General features: G+C 48.2%; 1 protein-coding gene across 2 annotated transcripts in view; it reads right to left on the reverse strand.

Moving 5' to 3' along the window:
* The window catches only part of znhit6 (zinc finger HIT-type containing 6), a 50,433-nt gene extending 44,558 nt beyond the window's left edge, over nucleotides 1-5,875 (reverse strand). For both annotated transcript variants that reach the window (XM_078219019.1, XM_078219020.1), the window contains exons 1-3: nucleotides 4,989-5,875; nucleotides 2,240-2,305; nucleotides 240-346 (exon numbers count right to left, since the gene is read on the reverse strand). In XM_078219019.1, the coding sequence (XP_078075145.1) occupies nucleotides 240-346; nucleotides 2,240-2,305; nucleotides 4,989-5,731 (916 nt within the window). In that variant the 5' untranslated portion in view covers nucleotides 5,732-5,875. The remainder of the gene's footprint in view (nucleotides 1-239; nucleotides 347-2,239; nucleotides 2,306-4,988) is intronic.
* Nucleotides 5,876-17,174: the final 11,299 nt, after the last annotated feature.

Here is a 17,174-nt window from a genome sequence, read left to right on the forward strand (position 1 = left end):
AAACGTCAGCTCTTTTCTCTCCTTACAGATGCTGCCAGACCTGCTGAGATTTTCCAGCATTTTCTCTTTTGACCCCAGTAGTCACTGCCGGCCACTCTGAAGAGGGCCTGTTTATTCCCACTCTCTGCTTCCTGTCTGCCAACCTGTTCTCAATCCACATCAATACATTCCCCCCAATATAATGAGCTTTAATCTTGCTCACTAATCTCTTGCTGGGGCTGTTTCTGAATCACACTTACCACTCAGGAGGTGTATCTCATTAAACTGACTGAGGGCGGTGAATGCTGTTCTATCCCGGACTCCACTGCACCCATCCTCGGCTTTGTGCTTTTTCACACAAAACAAGCTGCAAATTAAGTGAAAGGAGTTACTAGAAGTGTAGCGAGCACACGTCTCCTCAATGCCCCGTGACGCTGGCTTGGGAAGTACGGCATTACCAACCGTGACTTGATGCAAGTGTACAGGCTGATGGTGAGACCGCACCTGGAGCACTGGCTACAGTTCCTTTCTACTTATTTCAGGAGAGATATATTTGCATTGGAGGCAGTTCACAGCAGGTTCGCGGGGCTGACTCCTGGAGTGAAGGGGGGGGGTCTCTGGAGGACCTGGACAGAGTAAATGAAGAGAAACTGTTCCCATTGGCAGAAGGTTTATTTTCTATCCACACTGTCCACAGCTTCAGACATTCAGCCCCCTCAGTGTTTTACGTAGCATTATGTAAATTAGTATGGAATGTGTACATCACAGAAACAGGCCATTCAGCCCAACTGGTCTGTGCCAGTATTCATGAACCTCCCTCTGCATCTCACCGTGTAAACATATCCATCGGTTCCTTTCCCCCTCATGTTTATCCAGCTTTCCCCTCAATGTATCCAGTCTATTCACCATACACAGCCCCACCATTAGATTAGAAAATGGCTCATTTGCATCTCAACTTTGCTTATCCTCCTTTGATTCCGATCCATCAATATCCTCGCCTTACCAAAACGTATCGAATTCCAGCAATCACAGGAGACAGTTTCCAATTCTTACCAATCCTTTGTGTGAGAAATGTCTTCACCACATGGCCTAGATGTAATTTTAAAATCGTGCCCCCTTGTTCCGGATTCTCACACAACAGGAAATATTTACCTGACAAAACCCCAAGCAAAATGTCTCCTTTTGGATGAGATTCAGTGATTGGGCAGCACTTGCTGTACAATCCTGAGTGTAGCTACACTAACTGTTTCTAATTCATATACAAGAACACCCAGATCCCTCTGTACGGCACTATTTTGTGGACTGACAAAGAAAATTACAGCACAGGAACAGGCTCTCCGGCCCTTCAAGCGACCATGCTGCCCGACAGAACTGAAACCCCCTACCCTTCCGGGGACCATATCCCTCTATTCCCATCCTATTCATGTATTTGTCAAGACGCCCCTTAAAAGTCATTATCCACCACCCACTGTGTAAAAAATTCTCCATTTAAGTAATATACAGTGCAGCCCCGTTTTAACGCGATGGTTGGGATCCATAAAATGTTATCGCGAATGTTATCGGGGTCGCGCTAAATCACTAAACCGGAAGTAGCAAAAAAAAGGGTCTGTCGTGCGATCGCGTCATATCCGATTTTGCGCTAAATCGGGGCGCGTAAAATCGGGGTTCCACTGTATTTCCATTCTTCCAACCAAAATTGACAAGTTTACCTTTTCCCACATTACACTGCACCTGCCAAACCTTTGGCCCACTCACTTAACCTATTCACATCCCTTTGTATCCTCCTCACAACTTGCTCTCCAACATATTTTTACATCGTCAACGAATTTGACTACAATGCACTCACCCCCTTCCTCGGAGTCACTGTATAGATTGTAACTGGTTGAGGCTCCAGCACTGATCCCTGTGGCGTTCCACTTATTTATCCGGACTCTGCTTCCTGTTAGTTATCCCTCTCTGCTTGCTGATATATCACACACACCCCCTCCCCCCAACACCATGAGCTCGTAATTTTTGTTATAAACGTTTATGTGACATATTCTCAAATGTTTTTTGGAAAATCAAATAAACTACATCTACCGGCTTCCATTTATCCACCCTGCTTGTTGCATCCTCAGAGAATTCGAATAAATTTGTCAAACAAAATTTCACAAAACCATGTTGACTCTGCCTGATTGTATTCTGGTTGAAGTGTTTCGCAATGCCCCAGTTACAGCCAGGTCAATGTTTGAGATGGATGGATTGTAACTTTGTCTTTTACCTGCAGGAGTGGGTCATGCAGCGAGGACATCTGTACTTCGCTTCTGCAGCACCACATGCTTCACATCTGTCAGGGGGCCAAATGAAAAGGCATCAACTTTACACTGGGATCGACAGAACTCAACACATACTTCACAGTATTGGCACCCACGGGAAAGAGGGACCACTGCCCTGCTGGTTGGCATTTGCACCACTGCACATGGGTTTATTCATTCAGATCAAGGCCCATCGAAGTTGCACCAACTCTCCGAAAGCGCATCTAATCCAGGCCCACACCTCCCGGAACCTCGTGCATTTAACACAGCCAATCCACCTAACCTGCACATCTTTGGACTGTGGGCATCTTTGACAAGGTACCGCATGGTAGGTTGTTGCATAAGGTTAAATCTCACGGGATCCAGGGTAAGGTAGCCAAATGGATACAAAATTGGCTTGATGACGGAAGCCAGAGGGTGGTTGTAGAGGGTTGTTTTTCAAACTGGAGGCCTGTGACCAGCGGTGTGCCTCAGGGATCAGTGCTGGGTCCACTGTTATTTCTCATTTATATTCATGATTTGGATGAGAATATAGGAGGCATGGTTAGTAAGTTTGCAGATGACACCAAGATTGGTGGCGTAGTGGACAGTGAAGAAAGTTATCTAGGATTGCAATGGGATCTTGATCAATTGGGCCAGTGGGCTGACAAATGGCAGATGGCATTTAATGTAGATAAATGAGAGGTGATGCATTTTGGTCGATCGAACCAGGGCAGGACTTACTCAGTTAATGGTAGGGTGTTGGGGAGAATTATAGAACAAAGTGATCTAAGGGTATCGGTTCATAGCTCCTTGAAAGTGGAGTCACAGGTGGACAGAGTGGTGAAGAAGGCATTCAGCATGCTTGGTTTCATTGGTCAGAACATTGAATACAGGAGTTGGGACGTCTTGTTGAAGTTGTACAAGATATTGGTAAGGCCACACTTGGAATATTGTGTACAGTTCTGGTCACCCTATTATAGAAAGGATATTATTAAATGAGACAGAGTGCAAAAAAGATTCACTAGGATGCTACCGGGACTTGATGGTTTGAGTTATAAGGAGAGGCTGGATAGGCTGGGATTTTTTTCTCTGGAGCGTAGGAGGCTGAGGGGTGATCTTAGAGAGGTCTGTAAAATAATGAGGGGCATAGATCAGCTAGTTAGTCAATATCTTTTCTCAAAGGTAGGGAAGTCTAAAACTAGAGGGCATAGGTTTATGTTGAGAGGGGAGAGACACAAAAGGGTCCAGAGGGGCAATTTTTTCATGCAGAGGGGGGTGAGTGTCTGGAACAAGCTGCCAGAGGTAGTAGTAGAGGCGGGTATAATTTTGTCTTTTAAGAAGCGTTTAGACAGTTACATGGGTAAGATGGGTATAGAGGGATATGGGCCAAATGCGGGCAATTGGGACTAGCTTAGGATTTTTTTAAAAAGGGGCGGCATGGACAAGTTGGGCTGAAGGGCCTGTTACCATGTTGTAAACCTCTATGACTCCCCCGGAGGGAACCCACGCAAACATGGGGAGAACATGCAGTCTCCACCTTGTCACCCAAGGCCTGAATCGAATCAGGGTCCCTAGCGCTGTAAGGCAGTGATGCTAACCACTGTGCCAATGTGCTGCCTTCTGCAGGTTCCCCTCAAAGTCAGTCACCATCCTGACTTGGGGAATATATCGCCGTTCCTTTACTGTCGCTGGGTCAAAATCGTGGAACTCCCTCCCTAACAGCACTGTGGATGTACCCACATCTCATGGACTGCAGCAGTTCAAGAAGGCAGCTCATCACCATCTTCTCAGGGGGCAATTAAGGATGGGCAATAAATGCTGGCCTAGCCAGCGACACCCACATCGCATAAACAGAACAGGCAGAGAAATGTAATGCAGAGAATTGTGAGGTGAGGTGATATTAGCGGAAGGCATAGGGAGAGACAATATTGAATTAAAGGCCCAATTCTAAAGAGTGAGACCTGGGGATGCAGTCGAAGGTGGGTATATTGAAGGAGGGTTAGCAAGACATGGGGGTGTTGGACTTCATAAATAGAGGTACTGAGTACAAAAGCTCAGTTATCCTGAACATTTATAATGCTTTGATCCTGCTCACCACACTTCAGGAAGGATGTCAGGGTTCTTGAGAGGGTGCGGAGGAGATTCATCAGAATGGTTCCAGTGGTGAGGGGAGATTAGTGACAGGGTTAGTTAGTGTTGGAGAAGCGGGGGTTGTTCTCCTTGGAGCAGGGGAGATTGAGGAGCGATTTGATAGAGGTGTCCAAGATTCTGGCAAGTTTAGATCAGGAAAACAGGAAAAAACTGTTCCCATTCACTGATGGTACAAGGGACACAGGGAGGTTTTGGCCAGAGGTACGGCGGGGGGGGGGGAGCGCGAAGGAGGATGTTTTGTCCACAGTAAATGGCGAGGAGGGCGGTGTGCAGGTACGAACAATGGATTCTGAAGGAAATTGGATGGACCCTTGAGGGAAATGATCTTGGGAGAGGATTGAACAGGAGAATGGGACTGACTACATTGCTCTTCAGACAGCTGACTTGATGGGCCAAGTGGCCTCTTTTTGTGCTGTAATTTATTCTCAGAAATCAAACCAAGTTCAGACAGAGATCTTCACGGAGGCATCAGCCACTGCGCTGGTTCCCACTGCACTCCCTCGCTCCAGTGGCAGTGTCACTGACACCAGCTTCCCTCCTCTGTCCCTCACTTCCACCCTCAGCCTCCAGTTGCCCTCTTACCCTGACAGTGAGATCTTCCTCTTCACAGCTACAGCTTGCTGCATCTCATCCACTGCAGCAGTGATCACGCACTGTCCTCCCGGTGTCGCACTGGGGATCTCTCCTCTGGATCCCGGGCTGCTACTGGGACTCTCTCCTCTGGCCCCCGCACTGGGACTCTCTTCATTGGCTTCCAGGACCTCACTGGGGCTCTCTCCTCTGTCTCCCACACTGGGATTCTCTCTGCTGGCTCCCTGGATGACACTGGGGCTCTCTCCTCTGGATCCTGGGATGGTACTGGGGTTCTCTCCTCTGGCTCTTGGGACCACACTGGGGTTCTCTCCTCTGGCTCTTGGGACCACACTGGGGCTCTCTCCTCTGGCCTCCAGGACCGCACTGGGACTCTCTCCTCTGGCCTCCAGGACCTCACTGGGACTCTCTCCTCTGGCCCCCGCACTGGGGCTCTCTCCTCTGGCCTCCAGGACCTCACTGGGACTCTCTCCTCTGGCCCCCGCACTGGGGCTCTCTCCTCTGGCTCTGTGCCCGCTGCTCTGTCCTCTGTCCCCGGGGCCGGTGCTCCGTCCCCCGGCTGTGTCCCCGGGATTCCCTGCCCTGTCCCCGGGGGTCTCGGTCTCGGTGTCTCCGGGACTCCCTGCCCTGTCCCCGGGGGTCTCGGTGGGTCCGGGGGTCTCGGTGTGTCCGGGGGTCTCGGTGGGTCCGGGTCCGGGGCTCCCTCTCCCTGTGTCTGCGCCGCTCTGCTCCATGTGTTGCTGTGAGTTTCTCTTCCGGGCTCGGGCTCCAGCTGAAGCTTCCTGTTTGCTGCTTTCGCTCAAAGCGCCGCTTCCCGGCACCGAGTGGGAAATCCGCAACAACCCGACACACACTGCAGCTCCCAATCACACTGCCCTGGGAGCCAGAGTGCCAGTGCCAGACAGAGTCCCAGAGAGAGTCCCAGATCCAGACAGAGTCCCAGAGCCAGAGTCCAAGAGAGAGTCCTAGAGCCAGAGAAAGAGCCCCAGAGAGAGAGTCCCAGAACCAGAGTCCCAGAACCAGAGAGAACCCCAGAGAGAGTCCTAGAGCCAGAGAAAGAGCCCAGAGCCAGAGAGAGCCCCAGAGAGAGTCCGAGAGCCAGAGAGAGTCCCAGAGCCAGAGAGAGTCCTAGAGCCAGAGAGAGAGCCCAGAGCCAGAGAGAGCCCCAGAGAGAGAGTCCCAGAACCAGAGAGAGCCCCAGAGAGAGTCCTAGAGCCAGAGAGAGCCCCAGAGAGAGAGTCCCAGAACCAGAGTCCCAGAACCAGAGAGAACCCCAGAGAGAGTCCGAGAGCCAGAGAGAGTCCCAGAGCCAGAGAGAGTCCTAGAGCCAGAGAGAGAGCCCAGAGCCAGAGAGAGCCCCAGAGAGAGAGAGTCCCAGAACCAGAGAGAGCCCCAGAGAGAGTCCTAGAGCCAGAGAGAGCCCTGGTGCGGGAGCCAGAGGAGAGAGTCGCAGTGAGATCCCAGAGTGAAAGCTTCACCTTGAGACTCACAGCCTGCCCCACAGCCCGCAAATCTTGCGGTGGCATCTCTGAAATCCTCTGGACTCAATAATCCTGTTACATTCTCACATCAGCAGCAGCATTCGCAATCCGACATCAACCAGATTCCCAGTGAAATTTTAAATTGGACACTAATCCTGTGTTACTTTTTGATGAAATGAAACCAACAACATCAGATTGCATTAATGTAGCGCCTTCTGTGTGAGATCATTGTTTCAAGTGGGAGGCGCAGTGGGTTAGCACTGCTGCCTCACAGTGCAAGGCACCTGGGTTCAATTCTGGCCTTGGGTCACTGTCTGTGTGGAGTTCATAAGTTCATCAGATACAGGAGCAGAATTAGGCCATTCGGCCCATCGAGTCCACTCCGTCATTCGATCATGGCTGATATGCTCCTCGTCCCCATTTTCCTGCCTTCTCCCCATAACCCGTCAACCCATTACCAATTAAAAATCTGTCCAACTCCTCAAATTTACTCACTGTCCCAGCATCCACTGCACTTTGGGGCAGCGAATTCCACAGATTTACAATCCTTTGGGAGAAGTAGTTTCTCCTCAACTCTGTTTTAAATTTGCTGCCCCTTATCCTAAGACTATGGCCTCTCGTCCCAGAATGCCCCACAAGAGGAAGCATCCGCTCCACGTCTACTTTTTCCATACCTTTTATCATCTTGTAGACCTCAATTTGATCTCCCCTCATTCTTCTAAATTCCAGAGAGTATCGGCCTAAACTGTTCAATCTCTCTTCATACGACAAACCCCTCATCTCAGGAATCAATCTAGTGAACCTCCTCTGAACTGTCTCCAATGCCACTACATCTTTCCCCAAATAAGAGGACCAAAACTGTGCACAATACTCCAGGTGCGGCCTCACCAATGCCTTGTGTAGTTACAACAATACTTCCTTACCTTTATATTCTATTCCTTTAGCTATAAATGCCAACATTCCATTCACTTTCTTTATTATCTGCTGTACCTGCATGCTAGTTTTTTGTGATTCATGAACGAGGACACCCAGATCTCTCTGCATCAGAGCACCCCGAAGTCTCTCCCCATTTAGATAATAAGTCGCCTTCCCATTTTTCCAACCAAAATGCATGACCTCACACTTATCCACGTTAAACTCCATCTGCCACATTTTGGCCCACTCTCCCAACCTATCAATATCCATTTGTAAAGTTCTTATTTCCTCATTGCAACTTACTGTCCCGCCTATTTTTGTGTCATTTGCAAATTTGTTAATTTGCTAGAGTTCTTTGAGGATGTAACAAGCAAAGTGGATAATGGGGATCCTGTAGATGTAGTATACCAGGACGTCCGGAAGGCATTTGATAAGGTGCCGCACAAAAGGTTAATTCACAAGGTTCAATGCAATATTTCTTTGTTCAGTTGTCATAAAAAATATCCTCAATGTTGTATTCTTTTGTCCTAATACTGGATTTATTACTGTGTGTGTGTGTAACCCACTCAGCTTCAGTAGCAACAGGATCTTTGATACTCATTAATTTATCAGACATATGCACATTTGGCAATGTGTAAATATTTATACACTTTATATGTTCCATCTGATTCTTTTTATATTCATTTGTGATACATGGGTGTCACTGCCTGGCCAGCATTTATTGCCCATCCCTAGTTGCCCTTGAGAAGGTGGTGGTGAGCTGCCTTCTTGAATCGCTGCAGTCCATGTTCTGTGGGTTGAGCCACAATGCCATTAACTTTTCTCCAATGTATTCTTTTGCGTTGCTGGGAAACATGTTGGCTGAAAACTGTGCTCTTCCAAGTCTGTGAGCTCCATCACCGAGAGGGACAAGGACATCCGAGACATGGGAAAACCACCCAAGCAAGTTCCTCTCCAAGTCACTCACTTGGAACTATATCTTCATAGCTGAGTCAAAGTCCTGCAACTCCCTACCTATCAACATTTACTGCCCATCCCTAATTGCCCTTGAGAAGGTGATGGTGAGCTGCCATCTTGAATCACAGTAGTCTCTGTGGTGTAGGTACACCCACAGTGCTGTTCATAGAATCCCGACAGTGCAGCAAAGGCCATTCAGCCCATCAAATCTGCACTGACTCTCTGACAGAGTATCTTACCCAACCTCTCACCCCTGCCCTATCCCTGTAATCCCACACATTTACCATGGCTAAAGCATTTCACCGAGACATCTCTGGAGTGTGGGAGGAAACCGGAGCACCCGGAGGAAACCCACACAGATACGGGGAGAATGTGCAAACTCCACACAGACAGTGACCTGTGGCCGGAATCAAACCTGGGTCTAAAGTTAAAGTTTATTTATTAGTCACAAGTAGGCTTACATTAACACTGCAATTAAGTTACTTGAAAATCCCCTAGTTGCCACACTCCGGAGCCTGTTCACGTACATTGAGGGAGAATTTAGCATGGCCAATGCACCTAACCAGCACGTCTTGACTGTGGGAGGAAATCACACAGACACGGGGAGAACATGCAGACTCGACACAGACTGTGACTCAAGCTGGGAATTGAACCCGGGTCCCTGGAGCTCTGAGGCAGCAGTGCTACCAAGTGAAGGGAAGGAGTTCCAAGATTTTGACCCAGTGAGAGTGAAGGAACGGCAATATATTTCCAAGTCAGGATCGTGTATAATTACAAAGGGAACTTGAAGATGACGGTGATCCCAGGTATCTGCTGCCCTGTCCTTCTTGGTGGTAGAGGTCACACGTTTGGAAGGTGCTGTCTGAGGGGCGGTGACAAGTTGCTGCAGTGTACCTTGTCGATGGGACATACTGTAGCCAGGTTGTTTCTGTGGTGAAGGGAAGGAATGTTGAGGTTAGAAGATTGGGTGCCTATCAAGTGGGTTTACTTTGTCCAGGATGGTGCTGGGCTCCTTGAGTGATATTGGAGAGACAAATGTCCAGACAAGTGGAGAGTGTTCCATCACTTGTGTTTTGTTGACATTGGGGAGTCAGGAGGTGAGGTAATCTCCACAGAATTCCCAGCTTCTGACCTGCTCTTATAGGCACAGTATTTATTTAGTTAGTACAGTTCAGTTTCGGTTGGATTTTAACCTTCAACATTGCATTATTAGTTGAAGAGACAGTTACTGCAGTTACTCCTTAGGAGAGGCGATGGCCTAGTGGTATTATCGCTAGACTATTAATCCAGAAACTCAGCTAATGTTCTGGGGACCCGGGTTCGAATCCCGCCACGGCAGCTGGTGGAATTTGAATTCAATAAAAAAAATCTGGAATTAAGAATCTACTGGTGACCATGAAACCATTGTCGATTGTCAGAAAAACCCATTTGGTTCACTAATGTCCTTTAGAGAAGAAAATCTGCCGTCTTTACCTGGTCTGGCCTACATGTGACTCCAGAGCCACAGAATTGTGGTTGACTCTCAACTGCCCACCAAGGGCAACCAGGGATGGGCAACAAATGGCCAGCAAGTGATGCCCATGTCCCACGAAAAGAAGAGATGGTATCTTGGAGGGGGCACCAAATGAAGCTCTGTGGTAGAGTTTAGGAATAAAAAAGGGACAGATACGTTGCTAGGTGTTTATTATAGACCCCCAGATAGTCAGCGGGAAATTGAAGAGCAAATCTGAGCGCAATTCGTGTAGGGGTGTAAAAATAATAAGAGGGTAATTATATTCGGTGATTTCAACTTTCCCAACATTAATTGGGATAGCCAACATATTGAGGGCTTAGATGGAGTAGAGTTCTTAAAATGTGTACAGGAAAACCTCTTAGGTCAATATGTAGAAGATCCAACAAGGGAAGGAGCTGTGCTGGACCTAATCCTGGGGAATGAAGCCAGACAGGTGGTTAATGTGTTGGTGGGGGAGCATTTTGGTGACAGCGACCACAACATGGTTCAATTCAAATTTGTTACAGAAACATAGAACATAGAACAGTACAGCACAGAACAGGCCCTTCGGCCCACGATGTTGTGCCGAGCTTTATCTGAAACCAAGATCAAGCTATCCCACTCCCTATCATCCTGGTGTGCTCCATGTGCCTATCCAATAACCGCTTAAATGTTCCTAAAGTGTCTGACTCCACTATCACTGCAGGCAGTCCATTCCACACCCCAACCACTCTCTGCATAAAGAACCTACCTCTGATATCCTTCCTGTATCTCCCACCACGAACCCTATAGTTATGCCCCCTTGTAATAGCTCCATCCACCTGAGGAAATAGACTTTGAACGTTCACTCTATCTATCCCCTTCATCATTTTATAAACCTCTATTAAGTCTCCCCTCAGCCTCCTCCACTCCAGAGAGAACAGCCCTAGCTCCCTCAACCTTTCCTCATAAGACCTACCCTCCAAACCAGGCAGCATCCTGGTAAATCTCCTCTGCACTCTTTCCAGCGCTTCCACATCCTTCTTATAGTGAGGTGACCAGAACTGCACACAATATTCCAAATGTAGTCTCACCAAGGTCCTGTACAGTTGCAGCATAACCCCACGGCTCTTAAACTCCAACCCCCTGTTAATAAAAGCTAACACACTATAGGCCTTCTTCACAGCTCTATCCACTTGAGTGGCAACCTTCAGAGATCTGTGGATATGGACCCCAAGATCTCTCTGTTCCTCCACAGTCTTCAGAACCCTACCTTTGACCCTGTAATCCACATTTAAATTAGTCCTACCAAAATGAATCACCTCACATTTATCAGGGTTAAACTCCATTTGCCATTTTTCAGCCCAGCTTTGCATCCTATCTATGTCTCTTTGCAGCCTACAACAGCCCTCCACCTCATCCACTACTCCACCAATCTTGGTGTCATCAGCAAATTTACTGATCCACCCTTCAGCCCCCTCCTCTAATGCATTAATAAAAATCACAAGGAGCAGAGGACCAAGCACCAATCCCTGTGGCACTCTGCTAGCAACCTGCCTCCAGTCCGAAAATTTTCCATCCACCACCACCCACCTATCCAATCTGCCAACTTTCCCTCTATCCCACACCTCCTTACTTTCATCATAAGCCGACCATGGGGGACCTTATCAAACGCCTTACTAAAATCCATGTATATGACATCAACTGCCCTACCTTCATCAACACACTTAGTTACCTCCTCAAAAAATTCTATCAAATTTGTGAGGCACGACTTGCCCTTCACGAATTCGTGCTGACTATCCCGGATTAATCCGCATCTTTCTAAATGGTCGTAAATCCCATCCCTAAGGACCTTTTCCATCAATTTACCAACCACCGAAGTAAGACTAACTGGTCTATAATTACCAGGGTCATTTCTATTCCCTTTCTTAAACAGAGGAACAACATTCGCCACTCTCCAGTCCTCTGGCACCATCCCCGTGGACAGTGAGGACCCAAAGATCAAAGCCAAAGGCTCTGCAATCTCATCCCTTGCTTCCTAAAGAATCCTAGGATACATTTCATCAGGCCCAGGGGACTTATTGACCTTCAGTTTATTCAAAACTGCCAGTACATCCTCCCTCCGAACAACTATTTCCTCCAGCCTATTAGCCTGTAACACCTTCTCTTCCTCAAAAACATGGCCCCTCTCCTTGGTGAACACTGAAGAAAAGTATTCATTCATCACCTCGCCTATCTCTACTGACTCCATACACAAGTTCCCACTACTGTCCTTGACCGGCCCTAACCTCACCCTGGTCATTCTTTTATTCCTCACATAAGAGTAAAAAGTCTTGGGGTTTTCCTTGATCCGACCTGCCAAGGATTTCTCATGTCCCCTCCTAGCTCTCCTCAGCCCCTTTTTCAGCTCATTCCTTGCTAACTTGTAACCCTCAATCGAGCCATCTAAACCTTGTTTCCTCATCCCTACATAAGCTTCCCTCTTCCTTTTCACAAGACATTCCACCTCTTTCGTGAACCATGGTTCCCTCACGCGGCCATTTCCTGTTATGGATAAAGAAATTGACAAGTTGCAGAAAAAGGTTTTGGATTGGGGGAGAGTAGATTTTAACAAAATTAGGCAGGATCTGGCCAAGGTAGACTGGATGAGTTACTCGTGAGGAAATCTACAGAAGAGCAGTGGGGGGTGTTCAAAGATGAAATGGGGAGGCCACAGGCCCAACATGTTCCCTTAAGGGTAATAGGAAGGTGTATCAAACCCACAGAACCATGGATGACCAGAGACATTCAGGATACAATGAGAAGGAAAAGAGAGGCTTTTAACAAGTATAAGGGGAGTAAGTCTGCGGAGGCATTAGTGGAGTACAGAAAGTGCAGGAACGGAGCTTAAGAAATCAATTAGGAGAGCAAAGAGAGGATATGAGAAAGCTCTGGCTAGTAAAAGTAGGGTAAATCCTAATATATTCTATAAGTATATCAATGGGAAGAGGATAACCAGGGAAAGAGTAGGGCCCATTAGGGACCAAGGGGGAAATCTGTGGGTGGAGGCAGAGGACATTGGTAGGATGTTAAATGAATATTTCAAATCTGTCTTCACCCATGAGAATGAGGAGGTAGTTATGGAACTCGGGGAGAGAGACTGTGAGGCTCTAGAGAAAATTATCATAGGGAGTGACAAGGTATTGGAGATATTGACGGGATTAAAAGTGGACAAATCTCCAGGTCCGGATGAATTGTGTCCCAGGCTGTTGTGGGAGGCAAGGGAGGAAATTGCAGGGGCACTGACCCAAATTTTTAATTCCACCCTGGCCACCGAGGAGGTGCCAGAGGACTGGACAACAGCTAATGTGGTCCCACTATTTAAGAAAGGTTGTAGAGACAAGCCAGGGGACTACAGACCAGCGAGTCTCATGTCTGTAGTTGGGAAACTACTGGGGAAGATTCTAAAGGAGAGAATCTATCTCCATTTGGAGAGGCAAGGTTTGATCTGAGATAGTCAGCATGGTTTTGTCAGAGGGAGGTCATGCCTAACAAATTTGATTGAATTTTTTGAGCATGTAACCAAGTGTGTGAATGAGGGTAGTGCAGTTGATGTAGTTTACATGGATTTCAGCAAAGCCTTTGACAGAGTCCCACATGGGAGACTTATTAAGAAGGCTAATGCACATGAGGTACAGGGTGATCTGGTAAGGTGGATTCATAATTGGCTTAGCGGTAGGAGACAGAGGGTGGCGATAGATGGCTGCTTTAGTGACTGGAGGACAGTGACCAGTGACGTATCACAGGGATCCGTGCTGGGCCCCCTATTGTTTGTCATTTCTATAAATGACATAGATGGCTATGTGGGGGGTAGGATCAGTAAGTTTGCCGATGACACAAAGATTGGCCGGGTGGTTAACAGTGAGGTTGAGTGTCTCTTGGGTTACAGGAAGATAAAGACGAGATGGTCAGATGGGCGGATAAGTGGCAGATGGAATTTAACCCTGAAAAGTGAGAGGTGACAGGATTTTTTAAAGTTTATTTATTAGTGTCATTAATAGGCTTACACTAACACTGCAATGAAGTTACTGTGAAAATCCTCTATACTTTGAAAGATCTGACACTGGCAAGTTCCGAAGAACAAAGGGACCTTGGCGTGTTGTCCGTAGATCTCTGAGGGCGGAAAGGCAGGTTAATTGGGTGGTGAAAAAGGCATATGGCACACTCGCCTTTATCAATCGGGGTATAGATTACAAAAGCAGAGAGAGGTCATGCTGGAGTTGTATAGAACTTTGATGAGGCCACAGCTGGAGCACTGTGTGCAGTTCTGGTCGCCACATTATAGGAAGGATGTGATTGCACTGGAGGGAGTGCAGAGGAGATTCACCAGGATGCTGCCTGGGACGGAGCACTTAAGTTATAAAGAGAGGTTGGTTAGGCTTGGGCTGTTTTCTCTGGAACAGAGAAGGCTGAGGGGCGACCTGATCGAGGTGTGCAAGATTATAAGGGGCATGGACAAGGTGGATAGGGAGCAGCTGTTCCCCTTAATTGAGGGTGTAGGCGGGCATAAATTTTGTGGGTATTAGGATTAGAATATTTCTTAAACTATAACTCGATAAATGAAGCAAAACAGGACAGCATTCAGCCAGAAAGGTGTGAGTAAGGCAAGCAGACATCTTTTAAACACAGAAACCAGGTTGACAAAGACTCAGGAACTCGCATCAATATGCTATTCAGAAAATACCATGAGACCTGGAAAACTTCCTGACATCCCATCAAACACCCATTGTCCAAAGGAATTCAGAGACATAAAGCAATTATCACACTCTTAAACCAAACTTTACATATTAAAACTCTAGACCAGAAAACCCATTAACGGGATAACTATAAAAGAAAACCATTTACACATCAAACTCCACACCCACAAACCTATTGAAACAGGATGATTATATCAGGAAACCACTCACAAACCATTTACATATCAAAACAGATCGTTACTATAACTGTACTCCGTTTTGGCAGGCAAGCAGAGTACTTTTCGGGACTGTCTTGTCTGTGTCCTGATTGTACCTCCGTCGACGTAAAACACTATAATAAACTGTGCTGCTATCAATCTTGGCTCTGGGTGCGAGTGGTGTGGTATCTGTTCACTCGCGCTAACAATTGGGGGCTCGTCCGGGATCGTGACCGCCGCTGGAACATCGCCTCTCAAACACTGGGTGAGTATCTTTACTCATTTAAAGTCCGCGGGAATTCCCAGTGCCAGCGGTGTTCCACGGCTGCCGCGATCTGAACTTGTGAACAGAGCCCGATCGAGAGCTGCACAGCGGGGTAGGTTCTTCTTTGGGCGGGTGAGCGGGGTCGCGAATTGTAATTGATTGTGTACTGTTGCATTCCGCGTATCCCTGACAGCGGACCCGACCAGACATTAGCTGACCCAAAAGGTACCTAAGGAAGACAAGGGTTAAGTGGCCGGGAGGCCGGGAGGACGTCCAGGGTTAGGGCCAATGAACGCGGACTCACGAAGTTCGGTTTAAGTCCAGGCGCTGCAAGTCGGGTAGGACCTCTGCAGGCGCGAAAGTCTGGGCCACTGGAAACAGATCCGCGAGGAGTCTGCTACATGTCCGGGCGCTACTAAGTCTGGAGCCTCTGTGAGTGCTTCGGGCACTACAAGCAGGAGACCTCTGGTAGCGCGAAAGAACGGCTACACGCCGGGGGAACTCCTACCTGCGGTCAATCCCACGCTTGTCCGCACCCAGGTCAGGGTGATTCCCGGGGAGATAGGGAAACGGCGAGCCTCTGTGGATTGATTTAGCGGTAGGATTTGGTCAGGAAAGAGTGGCCCCCGGCCCCTGTAGTCGTGGTCAGAGCCCCCCCTGTCTCTGTGAGCGGTGATCTCCCCGTTACATGCAGGACGGGCTCTGCGTGTTACTGCTGAAGGTTTAAAGGTACTGACAGTGGAAACACCAAACCAGGAACCCCAGGGATACCTACACAAGTATCTGTGGGAAGCACCAAACCAGGATTAGTACACCACTGATCTTAGCTAAGAGATTCGACATGGATAGCATTGAGACCATTTTTGAATGGGGGCCGGAAGGGTCCCTCACCCGCTATCTAGCAGATAAAAACAAGAACCTAATTAAAAGCATGATTAAAACAGGGGGGAGTCCCCCGGTAACCACCGATCCCCCAAACGCCAAAGCAGCACCTCTTAAGATCGAATGTATCCCAGGGGGACAAGGGAGAGACGGGCGAGGAAGGCAGGCCCAAATTAAAATGACTTATGTGTCACTCTCGCCAGGGGGCACTATGAAATTACTAGAAGAGCTCCCAACCCTGCAGCCCAGGCACAGTAACGTAATTTTTTGGCAAAAGATGAAAGAGATGCAACTGTGCCACAACTTACACAACCGAGATATAGCAGGGTTAGTAAGAGCCAAGATGCCCGAGAATCACTGGGCTCGGCTCCGGGCAGAACACCAGAATGGGACTTGGTGTGCAGACCTAGACGGGAGCCGCCGGGAGCAGGAACAGGCTCTGACAGGCTTTAAAAACGATATCATCCTGACCATGGGGGAGGTCCCCGTGAGTTGGAGTGTAATAGTAGGAGTAACGCAGAAAAAGGAGGAAGGGGCTCAGGAATACGGGCGACGAAAATTCGATGCCTTTGTAGCCCACGGAGGAATGCCAGATGCAGATAGACAGAACCCGGCATTCCTCCGGTTATATAGGGATGGGCTGAGCCCAGCACACCAAGCTATCCTAAAGACAGGATTGGTAAACTTTAACACCTTCAATGAATTAGAAAACTGGGCTGTCACTGTAGACAACCAGCAAAGGAAAACACAGGGCGCCAGAGTAGGGATATCAGCGGTAGGAACTGAAGGAGGAAATTGCTACAGGTGCGGGGAATTAGGCCATTTCAAAAGGGAATGCCGAGCTATGATCCCGCACCCTCCTAATACATGTAATAAGTGCGGCAGAATCGGACACACCGAATCTACCTGCAAAGACAGAAGGATCCCAAGGAGAGAGAGAGCGCCCCCGAAGAGACTGGAGAAAACCCCGGCAAGCGCCCCAGATATAAGGGAGAATGAGGTGGTTTCGGACCCAGCGCACCTCAGCCACCAGCAGCTGCTGGACATTATACAAACCTTGGCGGCACAAAAATTTGCATGAGTGGCATCGGCCCCCGCCCCGGGAACGGACCCCCGTATCTGGGTGAATGCATCGTTAGGGGGCCGGCGATGCAAAATATTAATAGATACGGGGGCTTCGATATCCCTCACCAACATGGCACTACCCACCACCCACCGTTCCATAGTAGTAGTAGGAATAGGGGGGGATAGGACTATAGCATATCAGAGCGAA

Source organism: Mustelus asterias, chromosome 8, assembly GCF_964213995.1.
Source record: "Mustelus asterias chromosome 8, sMusAst1.hap1.1, whole genome shotgun sequence".
In the NCBI taxonomy this organism is placed as follows: Eukaryota; Metazoa; Chordata; class Chondrichthyes; order Carcharhiniformes; family Triakidae; genus Mustelus; species Mustelus asterias.